We start from the raw sequence: 20,059 nt of genomic DNA on the forward strand, positions 1-20,059 counted from the left end.
GTCGCCAGGGAGAGAGGAGGTGGTCGGATGGTCTGAGCAGCCGGGGAGAAGCCCTCTGTTTCGGTGGGAGGATGAGCCATTGAACGGTGCAGCTCTGCTGGTTGGAAGCGGGCCAGCGTCGCTGCGTTATGTGTGGGAGAGAGCTTTTTCAGAAGGAGATGGGATGGGATGTCTTGGCTCCGTTGTCAGACCGGTTTAACGGAAAACGGGAATCAGGTTGCAACTCTTCTCCTGTGTGAGTTGCACCGGTCACTATTGCATGGATGCTGATGCCGTTCTAGGCCGGGGAAACAAGGATTTTACCAACTGGATTTAATGCATCTTTTATTGGGATTATTTCGGCCTCGACAAATCTAAAACATCCGTGTGGGATTTTATGTCTGATCGACCGTGACATTGATCAAAGGTAAACGTCGATCTTCGCCTTTCTGCTGTATCACCCCATATCAAAACGTCGGCCGCTTTCATTATTCGACCATGTGTGCATGTGTAAATTAACATGGTCCAAATAGTCTATTCCGAAATGCGGGTTTGTGTTTTGACATATCGTTGGGTAGGCTAGAACCGAATAGCTTATCTAAAATGAAATCACTAGCAAACTAGCTCAGCAAACAAGCCATCATTTCTGCCCTGTCCACCGATGTGACCAGAGGCAGCCATCCTCTGTAGCCTACCAAGGGATGCATTCAAACTTGTCTTGTAATGGGTAAAACATGTCGGCGAGTGAATCATTCACTTTACAGCTTGTTTACTGATTCAACCTCACAACGCTGCCCCAGTCACTGGACTAGCAGCGTGTCTATTCCCCATGTGATTTGTTGTGTTATTATATTGTTATGTATGGTGCGCGTGTAAAGACAGCCTGCATACCAAGTGGCAGAGATTGTGTTTCCAGTTTAGGGCAACAATGATACAACAAGAACGTTATGTGCTTCAACTCGTGCTACAGTCACAGATAGTTATTATCATAACTAGACAGTCCATGTAGACTGCACTTTCAATTGCTGTAGTAATTGTGTTATGGAAATACCTGCTTCAAAACAACAATGGTCTTGTGTTCCTAGTAGATTTGATCTGACTGCTGTCTCATGATGTTTCAGTGCGAATTGGCTAACATTATATCTATTTTTGGTAACATTCACAACCATTCAGTGTAGTAAGTGTCAAAACTTTGTTGCATGTTGTAGCCTTCAATTCTCAGTGAATATTTTTTTTTATATCACTGAATATTGTATAGTTTTAATGACCATTTCATCCTTGGATTGGGTTACCTAAACAGATAGGCCTAAGCCAGTGATTTGTAACTGTACCTGTTATTGTGGTGGATATTCTCCCCTAGTGCCTTAAGCAAAGCTTCCACATTCACTGGTGTAGTTTAGTATAACAGAGACAGAAAATGGATGCTGCCTGTATGTAGATAAAACAGCCAGCTGTCTGTGTGTGTGTTTGTGTGCTGCAGCCTTATCTTTGTCTGCACTGCAGGTCTCAGCGGTCAGCAGATTTCTGGCCAGTGATCTCTATCCTAATCTATCTCTGTCCAGACAGGGAGATCTTGAACAGGCAGCATGGACTGACTGGTATTAGGAAATCTTGGGAAAGCAGAGGAGTCATTTGGGGAGAATATACACACAGACCAGACTATGGCTGACTGACGGCTCATTTACAACTACATTCTGAGTCTGTGGGAGAACTAAACTCCAGGACCTGGGGAGTGGCCTATAGTGCTGCATAGTGCACATGTCACAGCAACTAAAACGAATGCAACACATAACAAAGCGGACCGTGGATTGAGACACACTGTAGGCTAGTAGAGGTACCTGCACTAAGATATAGTGTGAAAACCTACTTTCAGATGACAAAGGTTCTCCTATTATTAGCCAGATGGAGAAGACAGCTCTTGGGAGAGGTGGAGGGTGTGTGTGAGTGTGGGTGCAGCCACTCTAAACTGAGTGGGAGGGACACAAAACCCATCAAAGGAAGCTGGAGCCTGCAGCCTAAAGACACACACACACATACACTGGCAGCAGCCTCAGGGCAGAATTCACACAGGGATGTGTGTTGAAACAGTGCTGAACTATCCCTCTCTCTCTCTGTCTCTCTCTGTCTCTGTCTCTCTCTGTCCTCAGCCCGCTGCCAATTCTCACCTCTCACCCTACTGCTATAGTGAGAACATGGTGAGGTGTACCCACTGCCCACACAAGTCACAGGAACATCTGGTATAGAGATCCTATGTTATAAGAGGTGCGCCAGAAGAGCTATGCCAGGTGCCAGGGGGATGACTCAGGGTGTTTATCAATAGGTGATGGCTGACTGTCCACCTGCCCTCTGTCCACTCTCTCTTTCGCTGTCTCTGGGAAACAATAGGGGTGGAAAAGGGTTCCCACGGCTAAAAGGAATTCACAAACCTGCTACCATGCAAAAACGAATGACTTCACATGGCAGTCCCGAGCTCGCTCCCATTGTGTGTGTGTAACATGTTACTGTGTCTGAAGGGGCTACTGGAGGTGTGTGTGTGTGTGATTTGGAGATGGACAACTATAGAGAACACATTAGTGTGTGTGTCTGATGTGACATGTTTTGGAGATAGGAAGCACATTAAAAACACATTACGACACATAACCCATATCACCCCTTTGGGGTTCTGGTGCTATGGCTTTTCTCTCTCCCAGTCTCTCCCTTCCTTCTTGCCCCTGTCCCCATTTCCTCCTCCTCTCCCTCCCTCCTCTCCCCCAGATGTGAGGATGTGGGCGGGGCCTGAAGAGTTTGTGTTCCGCAGGGTCACCTCTTCCTGTTACACTGCAAACACAGTCCACATGTGCAATACACACACACATACACACACTAACACACACACCCACATATGCACACACAGACACACACCGACACACACATAATGTATGCATGTACGCACACACACTCCCACATCATTGTGATGGCGCCGGAGAAGATGGCTGCCGTTTTACAGCCCTCTAACCAATTGTACTATTATGTGTGTTTTTTCGCGTTATTTGTAAATGATTCTGTACATAATGTTTCTGCCACCGTCTCTTATGACCAAAAATAGCTTCTGGATATCAGGACAGCGATTACTCTCCTCGAATTGGACGAAGATTTTTTTTTCATCGAGTCGGACGCGAAGGATATTCTACAGACACCTGACAAGGCCCAAATCCCTGTCATTCGCATGAGAAAGAGACAGAGATATCGTGGACGTAGGTCGGGGTGCCTTGTAAGGATCCGACGGCGAGCGAGTAAACTGCCTCTTCCATCAATCCTATTACCAATGTTCAATCATTTGAAAATAAATTGGACGACCTAAGATCAAGGTTATCCTACCAACAGGACATTAAAAACTGTAATATCTTATTTATGTTTCACCGAGTCGTGGCTGAACGACGACATGGATAACATACAGCTGCCGGGATATACGCTACATCGGCAGGATAGAATGGCTGACTACGGTAAGACAAGGGGTGGCGGTCTGTGTATATTTGTAGTAGTAGTAGTATAGTATGCCATTTAGCAGACGCTTTTATCCAAAGCGACTTACAGTAATGCGTGCATACATTTTTAAAAAATGTTGTGTATGGGTGGTCCCGGGGATCGAACCCACTACCTTAGCGTTACAAGCGCCGTGCTCTACCAGCTGAGCTACAGACAGCTGGTGCATAAAATCTAATACTAAGGAAGTCTCAAGGTTTTGCTCGCCTGAGGTAGAGTATCTCATGATAAGCTGTAGACCACACTATTTACCAAGAGAGTTTTCATCTATATTTTTCGTAGCTGGTAATTTACCACCACAAACCGATGCTGGCACTAAGATTGCACTCAATGAGCTGTATACGGCCATAAGTAAACAGGAAAACGCTCATCCAGAGGCAGCGCTCCTAGTGGCCGGGGACTTTAATGCAGGGAAACTTAAATCCGTTCTACCTAACTTCTACCAGCATGTTAAATGTGCAACCAGAGGAAAAAAAACTCTAGACCACCTTTACTCCAAACACAGAGACGCATACAAAGCTCTCCCTCACCCTCCATTTGGCAAATCTGACCATAACTCTATCCTCCTGATTCTTGCTTATAAGCAAAAACTAAAGCAGGAAGCACCAGTGACTCGGTTAATAAGGAAGTGGTCAGATGACGCAGATGCTAAGCTACAGGACTGTTTTGCTAGCACAGACTGGAATATGTTCTGGGATTCTTCCAATAGCATTGAGGAGTACACCACATCAGTCACTGGCTTCATCAATTAGTGCATCGATTACATATTCCCCACAGTGACCGTACGTACATAACCCAACCAGAAGTCATGGATTACAGGCAACATCTGCACTGAGCTAAAGGGTAGAGCTGCCGCTTTCAAGGACCGGGACTCTAACCTGGACGCTTATAAGAAATCCCACTATGCCCTCTGACAACCATCAAACAGGCAAAGAGTCAATACAGGACTAAGATTGAATCGTACTACATCGGCTCCGACACTCGTCAGATGTGGGAGGGCTTGAAAACTATTACAGACTACAAAGGGAAGCACAGCCGCGAGCTGCCCAGTGACACAAGCCTACCAGACGAGCTAAATCACTTCTATGCTTGCTTCGAGGCAGGCAACACTGAAGCATGCATGAGAGCATCAGCTGTTCCGGATGACTATGTGATCACGCTGTCCGTAGCCGATGTGAGTAAGACTTTTAAGCAGGTCAACATTCACAAGGCTGCAGAGCCAGACGGATTACCAGGACGTGTACTCTGAGCATGCGCTGACGGCAAGTGTCGTCACTGACATTTTCAACATGTCCCTGACTGAGTCTGTAATACCAACATGTTTCAAGCAGACCACCATAGTCCCTGTGCCCAAGAACACTAAGATATTCTGCCTAAATGACTACTGACCCATGGCACTCACGTCTGTAGTCATGAAGTGCTTTGAAAGGCTGGTCATGGCTCACATCAACACCATTATCCCAGAAACACTAGACCCACTCCAATTTGCATACGGCCCCAACAGATCCACAGATGATGCAATCTCTATTGCGCTCTACACTACCCTTTCCCACCTGGACAAGAGGAACACCTATGTGAGAATGCTATTAATTGACTACAGCTCAGTGTTCAAAACCTTAGTGCCCTCAAAGCTCATCACTAAGCTAAGGTCCCTGGGACTAAACACCTCCCTTTGCAAATGGATCCTGGACTTCCTGAGGGGCCGCCCCCAGGTGGTAAGGGTAGGTAACAACACATCTGCCACGCTGATCCTCAACACGGGGGCCCCTCAGGGGTGCGTGCTCAGTCCCCTCCTGTACTCCCTGTTCACCCATGACTGCATGGCCAGGCACGACTCCAACACCATCATTAAGTTTTCCGACGACACAACAGTGGTAGGCCTGATCACCGACAACGATGAGACAGCCTATAGGGAGGAGGTCAGAGACCTGGCCGTGTGGTGCCAGGATAACAACCTCTCCCTCAACGTGATCAAGACAAAGGAGATGATTGTGGACTACAGGGGAAAAAAAGAGGACTGAGCACGCCCCCATTCTCATCGACGGGGCTGTAGTGGAACAGGTTGAGAGCTTCAAGTTCCTTGGTGTCCACATCACCAACAAACTATCATGGTCCAAACACACCAAGACAGACGAGAAGAGGGCACGACAAAGCCTATTCCCCCTCAGGAGACTGAAAATATTTGGCATGGGTCCTCAGATCCTCAAAAAATTATACAGCTGCACCATCGAGAGCATCCTGACTGGTTGCATCACCACCTGGTATGGCAACTGCTCGGCCTCCGACCGCAAGGCACTACAGAGGGTAGTGCGTATGGCCCAGTACATCACTGGGGCCAAGCTTCCTGCCATCCAGGACCTCTATACCAGGCGGTGTCAGAGGAAGGCCCTAAAAAAAATAAGACTCCAGCCACCCTAGTCATAGACTGTTCTCTCTGCTACCGCACGGCAAGCGGTACCGGAGCGCCAAGTCTAGGTCCAAAAGGCTTCTTAACAGCTTCTACCCCCAAGCCATAAGACTCCTGAATAGCTAATCATGGCTACCCGGACTATTTGCATTGCCCCCCCACCCCCCTCTTTTACGCTGCTGCTACTCTGTTTATTATCTATGCTTTAACTCTACCCACATGTACATCTTACCTCAATTACCTTGACTAACCAGTGCCCCCACACATTGGCTCTGTACCGGGACCCCCTGTATATAGCCTCCCTACTGTTATTTTATTTTACTGCTGCTCTTTAATTATTTGCTATTTACATTTTTTACTTATCTATTTTTTACTTAACACTTTTTTTTATTTTCTTAAAACTGCATTGTTGGTTAAGGGCTTGTAAGTAAGCATTTCACTGTAAGGTCTACACCTGTTGTATTCGGCGCATGTGGCAAATAACATTTGATTTGATTTGACTTGACCACACAATAACAGACGCTTGCAGACTAGCAACATTGCGTTGGAAAGGATAGTGTGTGTATCAGTCTGATGTACTCTCGTCCCACCTGCTTCAATGTTTACACCCGAACTTGGCAGCGTAGTAATGACAGTTTTGGCCAACACACACAGACACACACACATTAGGAACACAATAGATAATACAGTGAAAGAGGAGGGAAAGTGAAAGGTATGTCTGTCTAATGCTCTGATTGTCTAGCTGTTGGTGGACTTCCCCATTTTGGAGAAATATGTCAGATATTTCCAGCAGGAAGACACACACACACACACACAGGAAATATAATCTATTGTCCTATTGTGTTTTCAGCTCAGCTAACCTTGTTAAGTCTAAGGTGAATTTAAACATTCTACAGCGCTGCGTGTGTGTCTGTGTGCTCTATGCTGAGAGGAGGAGTAAAGACGACATGCCCTTGTTCACATGTTCAGTTGTGAGTTGTACTTTTTTGGTTATTAGTGCATTATTGCCTGGTTGTTCTTTAAAAGTGCTTTCCTTTCAATCTTAAATAAGCATGCCCCATTCAAAAAATTCAGAACTAAGAACAGATATAGCACCTGGTTCTCCTCAGACTTGACTGCCCTTGACCAGCACAAAAACATCCTGTGGCCTACTGCATTAGCATCGAACAGCCCCCGCGATATGCAACTTTTCATGGAAGTCAGGAACCAATATACACAATCAGTTAGGAAAGCAAAGGCTAGCTTTTTCAAACAGAAATGTGCATCCTGTAGCACTAACTCCAAAAAGGTTTGGGACACTGTAAAGTCCATGGAGAATAAGAGTACCTCCTCCCAACTGCCCACTGCACTGAGGCTAGGAAACACTGTCACCACCCGATAAATCTACAATAATCGAGAATTTCAACATCATTTTTCTACGGCTGGCCATGCTTTCCACCTGGCTACCACTACCCCGGCCACCAGCTCTGCACCCTACGCTGCAACTTGCCCATGCCCCCCCCGCTTCTCCTTCACACAAATTCAGACAACTGATGTTCTGAAAGAGCTGAAAAATCTGGACCCCTACAAATCAGCTGGGCTAGACAATCTGGACCCTTTCTTTCTAAAATTAGCCGCCAAAATTGTCGCAACCCCTATTACTAGCCTGTTCAACCTCTCTTTCGTAATATCTGAGCGCCCCAGAGATTGGAAAGCTGCCGCGGTCATCCCCCTCTTCAAAGGAGGTGACACTCTAGATCCAAACTGTTACAGACCTATATCCATTCTGCACTGCCTTTCGAAAGTATTTGAAAGCCAAGTTAACAAACAGATCACCGACCATTTTGAATTCAAACGTACCTTCTCCGCTATGCAATCCGGTTTCCGAGCTGGTCATGGGTGCACCTCAGCCACGCTCAAGGTCCTAAACGATATTATAACCACGATCGATAAAAGACAGTACTGCACAGTCGTCTTCATCGACCTGGCCAAGGCTTTTGACTCTGTCAACCACTGCATTCTTATTGGCAGACTAAATAGCCTTGGTTTCTCAAATGACTGCCTCGCCTGGTTCACCAACTACTTCTCAGATAGAGTTCAATGTGTCAAATCGGAGGGCCTGTTGTCTGGACCTCTGGCAGTCTCTATGGGGGTGCCACAGGGTTCCAATCTCGGGCCGACTCTATTCTCTGTGTATATCAATGATGTCGCTCTTGCTGCTGGTGAAGCTCAGATCCACCTCTATACGGACGACACCATTTTGTATACATCTGGCCCTTCATTGGACACTGTGTTAACAAACCTCAAAACGAGCTTCAGCGCCATACAACACTCCTTCCGTAGCCTCCAACTGCTCTTAAACACTAGTAAAACTAAATGCATGCTCTTCAACCGAACGCTGCTTGCACCCGCCCACCCGACTAGAATCACTACTCTTGGCGGGTCTGACCTAGAGTATGTGGACAACAACAAATACCTAGGTGTCTGGTTAGACTATAAACTCTCCTTCCAGACTCACATTAAGCATCTCCAATCAAAAGTTTGATCTAGAATTTGCTTCCTATTTCGCAACAAAGCCTCCTTCACTCATTCTGCCAAACATGCCCTCGTAAAACTGACTATCCTACCGATCCTTGACTTCGGCGATGTCATTTACAAAATAGCCTCCAACACTCTACTCAGCAAATTGGATGTAGTCTATCACAGTGCCATCCGTTTTGTCACCAAAGCCCCATATACTACCCACCATTGTGACCTGTACGCTCTTGTTGGCTGGCCCTCACTACATATTCATCGCCAAACCCACTGGCTCCAGGTCATCTATAAATCACTGCTAGGCAAATCCCTGTCTTATCTTAGCTCACTGGTCACCATAGCAACACCCACCCGTAGTCTGCGCTCCAGCAGGTGTATCTTACTGGTCATCCCCAAAGCCAACACCTCCTTTGGCCGCCATTCCTTCCAGTTCTCTGCTGCCAATGACTGGAACGAACTGCAAAAATCTCTGAAGCTGGAGACTCTTATCTCCCTTACTAACTTTAAGCATCAGTTATCAGAGCAGCTTACCGATCACTGCACCTGTACACAGCCATTCTGAAATTAGCCCACCCTACTACCTCATCCCCATATTGTTATTTATTTTGCTAATTTGCACCACAGTATCTCTATTTGCACATCATCTTTTGCACATCTATCATTCCAGTGTTAATACGAAATTGTAACTATTTTGCACTATGGCCTATTTATTGCCTTACCTCCATAACTTACTACATTCGCACACACTGTATATATCTTTTCTGTTGTATTTTTGACTTTATGTTTTGTTTACCCCATATGTTACTCTGTGTTGTTGTTTTTAATTGCACTGCTTTGCTTTATCTTGGCCAGGTCGCAGTTGTAAATGAGAGCTTGTTCTCAACTGGCTTACCTGGTTAAATAAAGGTGAAAAAAAAAGTATTACTGTTGAATCCATATTGCAACGCTAGTGTTAAGATGTTGGACTGACAAACAAAGGTTGCAGGTTTGAGGCCCACTGAGTTCACTGCAATACTAATCCCTTTCCTCTGTTGAGTTTTAGCTTGAAATATACTTATTCCTGTAACTATATTAGACCTTATTGATAATGTTACCTGCATAATCAATCCATATGTTATGTTTCAATGAATGGGGAAGAGGAACTTTGTGTATGGAAAGGGGAGCAGAATGTATGTCCAAAGTCTGTTGAGGAAGGTGAACAGAAGGTCACTTATAAACATAATGGAGAAGTGACCGGATGAAGAGGAACTGCTACCAGACCGCTCGACCGCGAAGAAAAAATGTAGGCCGTTTTGAGAAACATGGACAGTTCTGAGCAGTTACACCCCTAGTCTCGTTTTGACATATAAATGCCTGTTTGATAATGTATACGTGTGTTTGCAGCTGAAGCATCCAATTGGTAGAATAAACTTGGTTTGAGTTTTTTCTAGTCGTCCGTTTGAGTTTATACTCTGTTTGTTTAGAACCTAACACCTCTCTCTCCTTCTCTCTCTCAGATGACGGAGGGGCGGCGATGTCAGGTCCATCTCCTGGACGACAGGAAGCTAGAGCTCCTCGTACAGGTACACACACCACGCATGCACACATACACACACATACATAGACCCACACACACTTAAGGAGGAGGGATAAGGAGACTGCAGTGTGTGTGTGTATGCTCTTCTCCTCAGGGGCTCAGTTACTGCTGACTAGATGACACTGCTCCGTCTTTTGCTCACCTGATCCTTCCACACACACAGGCACCCTCTCTTGTTAAGAAATCCAGTCGGTCCGTCAGTCAGTCAGACGTCCAGTTCTGTCTGTCTGTCCTAAACTGTGACTCTCAACCCCCTTGGTCTCCTAAACTTCCCACACCTCCACCTCTTTCTGCTCTCCCTTGTCCCTACTCACTCTGTAATAAGGACTGATTCAGACTAGGGCTGTGGTGGTCATGACATTCTGTCAGCCGGTGATTGTCATGCAAATAACTGCTGGTCTCACGGTAATTGATTATTTAACATAAACACTTTTAGCATCTCCTGGCTTCCACGCATAGCCTACAAGCCACTGATGCAGACCTTTGGAAGTCATATTCAGAAAGTCTAATAAATCCATTTAATATAGCCTACACCATCACAATAAATCCATTATTTATTTTAGACAGGTCTAAAGAAACGATATGTAGAAAATGTACCGTGTTTCAGAAGAACAGCTCAGAAGAACAACTCAGCATATTCTGAGTTGTCCTTACAGTGTATTCAGACCTCTTGACTTTTTCCACATTTTGTTACGGTACAGCGTTATTCTAAAATGGAATAAATTCATTTTCCCCTCATCAATCTATACACAATACCCCATAATGACAAAGTGAAAACAGTTTTTTTGACATTTTTGCAAATGTATTAAAAATAAAAAACAGAAATATCTTATTTACTCGAAATTGAGCTCAGGTGCATCCTGTTTCCATTGATCATCCTTGAGATGTTTCTACAACTTGATTGGAGTCCACCTGTGGTAGATTCAATTGATTGGACATGATTTGGAAAGGCACACACCTGTCTATATGTGGTCCCACAGTTGACAGTGCACATCAGAGCAAAAACCAAGCCATGAGGTCGAAGGAATTGTCCGTAGAGCTCTGAGACAGGATTGTGTCGAGGCACAGATCTGGGGAAGGGTACCAAAACATTTCTGCACAGTGGCCTCCATCATTCTTAAATGGAAGAAGTTTGGAACCACCAAGACTCTTCCTAGAGCTGGCTGCCCGGCCAAACTGAGCAATCGGGGGAGAAGGGCCTTGGTCAGGGAGGTGACCAAGAACCCGATGGTCACTCTGACAGAGCTCTAGAGTTACACTGTGGAGATGGGAGAACCTTCCAGAAGGACAGCCATCTCTGCAGCACTCCACCAATCAGGCCTTTATGGTAGAGTGGCCAGACGGAAGCCACTCAGTAAAAGGCACATGACAGCCCGCTTGGAGTTTGCCAAAAGTCAACTAAAGAACTCTCAGACCATGAGAAACAAGATTCTCTGGTCTGATGAAACCAAGATTGAACTCTTTGGCCTGAATGCCAAGCGTCACGTCTGGAGGAAACCTGGAACCATCCCTATGGTGAAGCATGGTGGTGGCAGCAGCATCATGCTTTGGGGATGTTTTTAAGCGGCAAGGACTGGGAGACTAGTAAGGTAAAGGGAAAGATGAATGGAGCAAAGTACAGAGAGATCCTTGATGAAAACCTGCTCCAGAGCACTCAGGACCTCAGACTGGGGCAAAGGTTCACCTTCCAACAGGACAACGACACTAAGCACACAGCCAAGACAACGCAGGAGTGGCTTCGGGACAAGTCTCTGAATGTCCTTGAGTGGCCCAGCCAGAGCCCAGACTTGAACCTGATCGAACATCTCTGGAGGGACCTGAAAATAGCTGTGCAGCGACGCTCCCCATCCAACCTGACAGAGCTTGAGAGGATATGCAGAGAAGAATGGGAGAAACTCCCCCAAATACAGGTGTGCCAAGCTTGTTGCATCATACCCAAGAAGACACGAGGCTGTAATCACTGCCAAAAGTGCTTCAACAAAGTACTGAGTAAAGGGTCTGAATACTTAAGTAAATCTGATATTAACATTTTTTATTTCTTTTACATTTGCAAACATTTCTACAGACCTGTTTTTGCTTTGTCATTATGGGGTATTGTGTGTAGATTGAAGAAAAAAATACAAAAATAATCAATTTTTGAATAAGGCTGTAACAAATGTATCAAAATGTGGAAAAAGTCAAGGGGTCTGAATACAGTGGGGAAAAAATTATTTAGTCAGCCACCAATTGTGCAAGTTCTCCCACTTAAAAAGATGAGAGAGGCCTGTAATGTTCATCATAGGTACACGTCAACTATGACAGACAAATTGAGTAAAAAAAATCCTGAAAATCACATTGTAGGATTTTTTGTGAATTTATTTGCAAATTATGGTGGAAAATAAGTATTTGGTCACCTACAAACAAGCAAGATTTCTGGCTCTCACAGACCTGTAACTTCTTCTTTAAGAGGCTCCTCTGTCCTCCACTCGTTACCTATATTAATGGCACCTGTTTGAACTTGTTATCAGTATAAAAGACACCTGTCCACAACCTCAAACAGTCACACTCCAAACTCCACTATGGCCAAGACCAAAGAGCTGTCAAAGGACACCAGAAACAAAATTGTAGACCTGCACCAGGCTGGGAAGACTGAATCTGCAATAGGTAAGCAGCTTGGTTTGAAGAAATCAACTGTGGAAGCAATTATTAGGAAATGGAAGACATACAAGACCACTGATAATCTCCCTCGATCTGGGGCTCCACGCAAGATCTCACCCCGTGGGGTCAAAATGATCACAAGAACGGTGAGCAAAAATCCCAGAACCACACGGGGGGACCTAGTGAATGACCTGCAGAGAGCTGGGACCAAAGTAACAAAGCCTACCATCAGTAACACACTACGCCGCCAGGGACTCAAATCCTGCAGTGCCAGACGTGTCCCCCTGCTTTAGCCAGTACATGTCCAGGCCCGTCTGAAGTTTGCTAGAGTGCATTTGGATGATCCAGAAGAGGATTGGGAGAATATCATATGGTCAGATGAAACAAAAATAGAACTTTTTGGTAAAAACTCAACTCGTCGTGTTTGGAGGACAAAGAATGCTGAGTTGCATCCAAAGAACACCATACCTACTGTGAAGCATGGGGGTGGAAACATCATGCTTTGGGGCTGTTTTTCTGCAAAGGGACCAGCACGACTAATCCGTGTAAAGGAAATAATGAATGGGGCCATGTATCGTGAGATTGTGAGTGAAAACCTCCTTCCATCAGCAAGGGCATTGAAGATGAAACGTGGCTGGGTCTTTCAGCATGACAATGATCCCAAACACACCGCCCGGGCAACGAAGTGGTCCTGGAGTGGCCTAGCCAGTCTCCAGATCTCAACCCCATAGAAAATCTTTGGAGGGAGTTGAAAGTCTGTGTTGCCCAGCGACAGCCCCAAAACATCACTGCTCTAGAGGAGATCTGCATGGAGGAATGGGCCAAAATACCAGCAACAGTGTATGAAAACCTTGTGAAGACTTACAGAAAACGTTTGACCTGTGTCATTGCCAACAAAGGGTATATAACAAAGTATTGAGGAACTTTTGTTATTGACCAAATACTTATTTTCCACCATAATTTGCAAATAAATTCATTAAAAATCCTACAATGTGATTTTCTGGATTTTTTTTCCTCATTTTGTCTGTCATAGTTGACGTGTACCTATGATGAAAAGTACAGGCCTCTCTCATCTTTTTAAGTGGGAGAACTTGCACAATTGGTGGCTGACTAAATACTTTTTTTCCCCACTGTACCTTCCGAATGCACTGTATGGCTATGCCATGTGGCTGTGGGCTACGCTAGTTCATTTAGTAGATCAGATTTGCTTAGAATTTTGTCACATTATTTTATATTATTTTATAGTATGGAGAATACAGTTGAACATAGCTGAATAAAATAGAAAGGACATTTTCTCCAAACGATTTCCAAGGGAGTGCGCACATGCGGCTATTTGAGTACTTAGTAAAGAAACAGGTCTTCCTATATGCTTAATTTAGAGTTATTTATGCAACCTTTGATGTGATACAAACGTTAGGCTATATGTTTTGATTTCTAATACATTCTAATGCTGCATGATGTGACTCTAATGATAATTTGAAAAAAGTTGCATGAAAGGCGTGAGCTCTCCTCTGTCTCTCATTCACAAATGGACAAGCACTTGACAATATTCTCACCCATCAGACTATTCTTAATTTAATCTGGTCTTTACGTAGCCTATGAGTGGAATTATTTTTTATTTAGAATTGCCCACAAAAAAAAAAGGTCATCCGTAGCCTGCACTCGAATTGCGAATGGCGGTTAAGTGCCGTTACATTTTTAATATGCAAGCATAGGCAGTGCGTCCATAAGGCTAGGGGAAGATTTTCCTGAAGTAAATGGAATAAATTGCCAAAATTATATAGCCTAATTAGCCTACTCCTGTCTATACATAAATAAATAAAAATAGGCTATTAAAGCATGATTTGGTAGAGGCTCATTAGTGTCTTTTAAAAATTAAGTTGTTGTTTTAAATCGTATTACCTACAGTCGGAAAAGAAAGGCAGTGCACGCAATTTGGGCAGATTATTGTTGAGTTGTGACTGTCTATGAAAAGTAGAGATGCTAAACCAGGCATATCACAATATTTCAAAATACAATCGCAGGAAAACATACTTTGGAAAGTAAATGGTTATTGCTGAAAAGACATGACAATGAAAATACTAATCTGTCTTTTAGTTATCAAAATCTCAATTTAATTGAGCGAACAACAGTATAGTCTATTTATTGGCACCAGGAGAGAGCTTCACTATTTATCATTGTTGGGTCAGTGCTACTTAAAAGTTTGTTTTTTTTACAATAATTTCTTCCTTCAGTTTAGATGGACGTCATATTATATTTGTGTCTCCCTTTTCTCATAGGCCTATTATATGGACAACATTGTTTTTATTGATCTATTTGTCAGTGTCAGTAGAGTAGGCTACCCTGTAATTTGTCGTATTAAAAAAGACTGTTTTCACATGCGATTGCGCAATGACTGGGCTTATAAGAACACGTTTCACTAGGCTCTGTAGGCTATGTGCTCTCTAACCGTGATCCAGGGGTCCGAGGTCTATAGGCTACGTTTAAGAGTTATTTGGCCACTTTAGTTGTGATACAAACCTTATCAAAACATATAGGCCTATGGGCTAGGCTAGATGATGTGTGTGAAACAGGCATGTGCTATTTCTTGCCTTCTTTCACAAGTGAAAATACATCATTCACAAGTGATAATATTGTCACCCATCATAATATTCTGACCATTATCATGCACCTGTCAGTGGGGGGGAACATGTCATCTATGCACTTAAATAGCGAATGGAGGATGCTTTTCCCGTGGTTTATTTTCATGCCAGCCAGGTAGGATATACAATACCAGTCAAAAGGTTGGACATTTTTTACATTGTAGAATAATATTAAAGACATCAAAACTATGAAATAACACATGGAATCATGTAGTAACCAAAAAAGTGTTAAATAAATCAAAATATATTTTATATTTGAGATTCTTCAAATAGCCACCCTTTGCCTTCATGACAGCTTTGCACACTCTTTGCATTTTCTCAACCAGCTTCACCTGGAATGCTTTTCCAACAGTCTTGAATGAGTTCCCACATACAGTGAGGAAAAAAAGTATTTGATCCCCTGCTGATTTTGTACGTTTGCCCACTGACAAAGAAATGATCAGTCTATAATTTTAATGGTAGATTTATTTGAACAGTGAGAGACAGAATAACAAACAAAAAATCCAGAAAAACACGTCAAAAAATGTTATAAATTGATTTGCATTTTAATGAGGGAAATAAGTATTTGACCCCTCTGCAAAACATGACTTAGTACTTGGTGGCAAAACCCTTGTTGGCAATCACAGAGGTCAGACGTTACTTGTAGTTTGCCACCAGGTTTGCACACATCTCAAGAGGGATTTTGTCCCACTCCTCTTTGCAGATCTTCTCCAAGTCATTAAGGTTTCGAGGCTGACGTTTGGCAACTCAAACCTTCAGCTCCCTCCACAGATTTTCTATGGGATTAAGGTCTGGAGACTGACTAGGCCACTCCAGGACCTTAATGTGCTTCTTCTTGAGCCACTCCTTTGTTGCCTTCGCCGTGTGTTTTGGATCATTGTCATGCTGGAATACCCATCCACAACCCATGTTCAATGCCCTGGCTGAGGGAAGGAGGTTCTCACCCAAGATTTGACGGTACATGGCCCCGTCCATCGTCTCTTTGATGCGGTGAAGTTGTCCTGTCCCCTTAGCAGAAAAAAACCCCCAAAGCATAATGTTTCCACCTCCATGTTTGACGGTGGGGATGGTGTTCTTGGGGTCATAGGCAGCATTCCTCCTCCTCCAAACACAGCGAGTTGAGTTGATGCCAAAGAGCTTGATTTTGGTCTCATCTGACCACAACACTTTCACCCAGTTGTCCTCTGAATCATTCAGATGTTCATTGGCAAACTTCAGACGGGCATGTATATGTGCTTTCTTGAGCAGGGGGACCTTGCGGATTTCAGTCCTTCACGGCGTAGTGTGTTACCAATTGTTTTCTTGGTGACTATGGTCCCAGCTGCCTTGAGATCATTGATAAGATCCTCCCGTGTAGTTCTGGGCTGATTCCTCACCGTTCTCATGATCATTGCAACTCCACGAGGTGAGATCTTGCATGGAGCCCCAGGCCGAGGGAGATTGACAGTTATTTTGTGTTTCTTCCATTTGTGAATAATCGCACCAACTGTTGTCACCTTCTCACCAAGCTGCTTGGCGATGGTCTTGTAGCCCATTCCATCCTTGTGTAGGTCTACAATATTGTCCCTGACATCCTTGGAGAGCTCTTTGGTCTTGGCCATGGTGGAGAGTTTGGAATCTGATTGATTGATTGCTTCTGTGGACAGGTGTCTTTTATACAGGTAACAAGCTGAGATTAGGAGCACTCCCTTTAAGAGTGTGCTCCTATTCTCAGCTCTTACCTGCATAAAAGACACCTGGGAGCCAGAAATCTTTCTGATTGAGAAGGGGTCAAATACTTATTTCCCTCATTAAAATGCAAATCAATTTATAACATTTTTGACATGGGTTTTTCTGGATTTTTTTGTTGTTATTCTGTCTCTCACGGTTCAAATAAGCCTGCCATTAAAATGATAGACTGATCATTTCTTTGTCAGTGGTGTCCTTTAGTAGTGGTTTATTTGCAGCAATTCGACCATGAAGGCCTGATTGACACAGTCCCCTCTGAACAGTTGATGTTGTGATGTGTCTGTTACTTGAACTCTGTGAAGCATTTATTTGGGCTGCAATTTCTGAGGCTGGTAACTTTAATGCACCTATCCTCTGCAGCAGAGGTAACTCTGGGTCTTCCAATTCTGTGGCGGTCCTCATGAGAGCCAGTTTCATCATAGCGCTTGATGGTGTTTGCGACTGCACTTGAAGAAACTTAGAACGTTTTTGAAATGTTCTGTATTGACTGACCTTCATGTCTTAAAGTAATGATGGACTGTCGTTTCTCTTTGCTTATTTGAGCTGTTCTTGCCATAATATGTACTTGGTCTTTTACCAAATAGGGCTATCTTCTGTATACCCCCCCCCCCCCCCCCCCCCCTCACCTTGTCACAACACAACTGATTGGCTCAAACACATTAATAAGGAAATAAATTCCACAAATTAACTTTTAAGAAGGCACACCTGTTAATTGAAATGCATTCCAGGTGACTACCTCATGAATCTGGTTGAGAGAATGCCAAGAGTGTGCAAAGCTGTCATCAAGGCAAAGGGTGGCTATTTGAAGAATCTCAAATATAAAATATATTTTTGATTTATTTAACACTTCTTTGGTTACTACTTGATTCCATATGTGTTATTTCATAGTTTTGATGTCCTCACTATTATTCTACAATGTAAAAATTGTAAAAAATAAAGAAAAACTCTTGAATGAGTAGGTTTGTTCAAACTTTTGACTTGTAGTGTATGCCTGTAGTAGTCCTAGCCTGTAGAAAGCTGATGGGATCCTCCTCTTTTTAATAGAGGCCATCAAAAATCTACTAGAAGGCTACTAATGACCATCAACAGCATCAGAGCGCAGTTTTGGAGAAGCCTAGTTACCGTGATTAAATGGTCACGTGGAACTTGACTGCGGTCATGACTCGTGACCGCCGGTGTGGCGGTAATAAGGTCACCGTAACAGCCCTAATTCAGACTAACAATGTTCCTTCGTAGCAGTCTCATCACAACAATGGAGCACCCTTCTCCCTCCCTTTTCCTCCTAACCATCTTCGGTATCGTTGACAACCTTGTCTGTTCATCATTAAATCCTACTGCTGCTGCAGAGTATATATAAATAAAGAGAAACTAGTAGAAGGTAGTTCTGGATGGACAGAAGGAGACAGGAGGAAGAGGAGGTAGAGTAGAGGACAGGGAGAGTAGGTCGAGGTGAGTAGGAAAGAGAGAAAGAGGAGTAGAGGAGAGTAGATGATAGCTCTGCATGCAGTGTGATCTGATTAACATGGCAGAACGGATCCTCCTGTCTCTCAGTCCGTCTCTAATAAACCTTCATTGTATGAGGGAGGATTTCTCTTTCCCTCATTTCTTCGCTTAACTCAACCTATCTTCACCTCTTGCTATCCTATTCTCTCTCTCTCTCATTCTCTCTGTCTCCCTCTTTCTTTCTCTAAGCCTCATATTTCTCCACATATTCATCCTCTCTTCCTTCCATCCTCTCAGCCAGGAGAAAGAGAGGAAGCAGAAAGAGATTAAATATGAAGGGAGTTGAGGAGAGGAAAGAAAAGAGGATAGATAGACACAGAGAGATACCATTTGCATATATCTGCATCTGCATATAATTCTTTCAGCAAACCAGGTCTCCCTCTCTTTTCCCCCTCTCTCCCCTTCTCTCTCTCTTCCTCGGAGGGCGGATGTTCAGTAGACCGTTGAGGGGTTAACGGGACCATAGAGAATGTCAATGTTATTCCTGTTTTTCCTGTGAGCTGGATAGAGGAAAGGCTCTCCCCCTTTTAGGAAAGGGAAATAGGGAAGGGTTTTTGGGAATGAATCCATTGGGACCCAAAACCATCAGACAGCTCCAATACATCTACCTGGTAACCACCACTGACAGGCCTACCTTTACCTCTCACAGCCTTCCAGGGTTATTAAGATAAGTTATGAGGTTGTCCCTGTTTCAGCCCCAGTAGTGGCTCCAGTCCTCCTCTCCCTCACGCCATCCCCTCCCACTCCTCCCTCCTCCCCCTTCTGTCTCCCTGTCTCAGCCCCAGCTTTACTGTAGACTGTGTAATGGCCTGTGGTGCTGATGATAATTATTAACACAGGTCTGTCTGGTCTATGGTAGGGGATGGGCAACAGGCGGCCAGCAGACCAAAACCGCCCCGCGAGTGATTTTTTAAACTCTGACTCTCTCATCTACACACACACACGCCTCACACACACGCCTTATCAGGTAATCATGCTTATCTTTATAGTGCTGCTGTTCATGATAACATTTTGTCGCATCACATACGCTGCTGCTACTGTTTATCATCTATCCTGTTGCCTAGTCACTTTATTCCTAGTTATATGTACATATCTACCTCAATTACCTCGTACTCCTGCACACCGACTCAGTACTGTTACCCATATAGCCAAGTTATTGTTACTCATTGTATATTTATTATTACTTTTATTATTACGTGTTATTACTTTTCTATTATTTCTCTATTTTCTTTCTCTCTGCATTGTTGTAAAGGCCCCATATGTAAGTGTTTCACTGTTAGTCTACACTTGTTGTTTACGAAGCATGTGACAAATAAAATTGATTTGATATCCTCTGTTCAGGAGAGGATGCTGCTACTGTTTTCTAGGCAGCAATATCAGTCTCTCTCTCTTTCTCTTTCTCCCCCTCCCTCTCTCTCCCTTGCTCTCCTTCCTTCCCTCCCTCCCCCTCTCTCCCTCTCCCTTGCTCTCCTTCCTTCCTTCCTTCCTTCCCTCCCTCCCTCCCTCCCTCCCTCCCTCCCTCCCTCCCTCCCTCCCTCCCTCCCTCCCTCG

General features: G+C 44.1%; 1 protein-coding gene across 1 annotated transcript in view; it reads left to right on the forward strand.

Annotated features, from left to right (window-relative positions):
• Positions 1-316: 316 nt before the first annotated feature.
• LOC311134772 (FERM domain-containing protein 4A-like) overlaps positions 317-20,059 on the forward strand; it is a 54,789-nt gene continuing 35,046 nt past the window's right edge. Inside the window, exons 1-2 of the mRNA XM_084168552.1 lie at positions 317-406; positions 9,919-9,984. Of these exons, the coding sequence (XP_084024678.1) occupies positions 9,919-9,984 (66 nt within the window). The 5' untranslated portion in view covers positions 317-406. The remainder of the gene's footprint in view (positions 407-9,918; positions 9,985-20,059) is intronic.

Source organism: Coregonus lavaretus, assembly GCF_964263955.1.
Source record: "Coregonus lavaretus genome assembly, chromosome: 9".
NCBI classification, from domain to species: Eukaryota; Metazoa; Chordata; class Actinopteri; order Salmoniformes; family Salmonidae; genus Coregonus; species Coregonus lavaretus.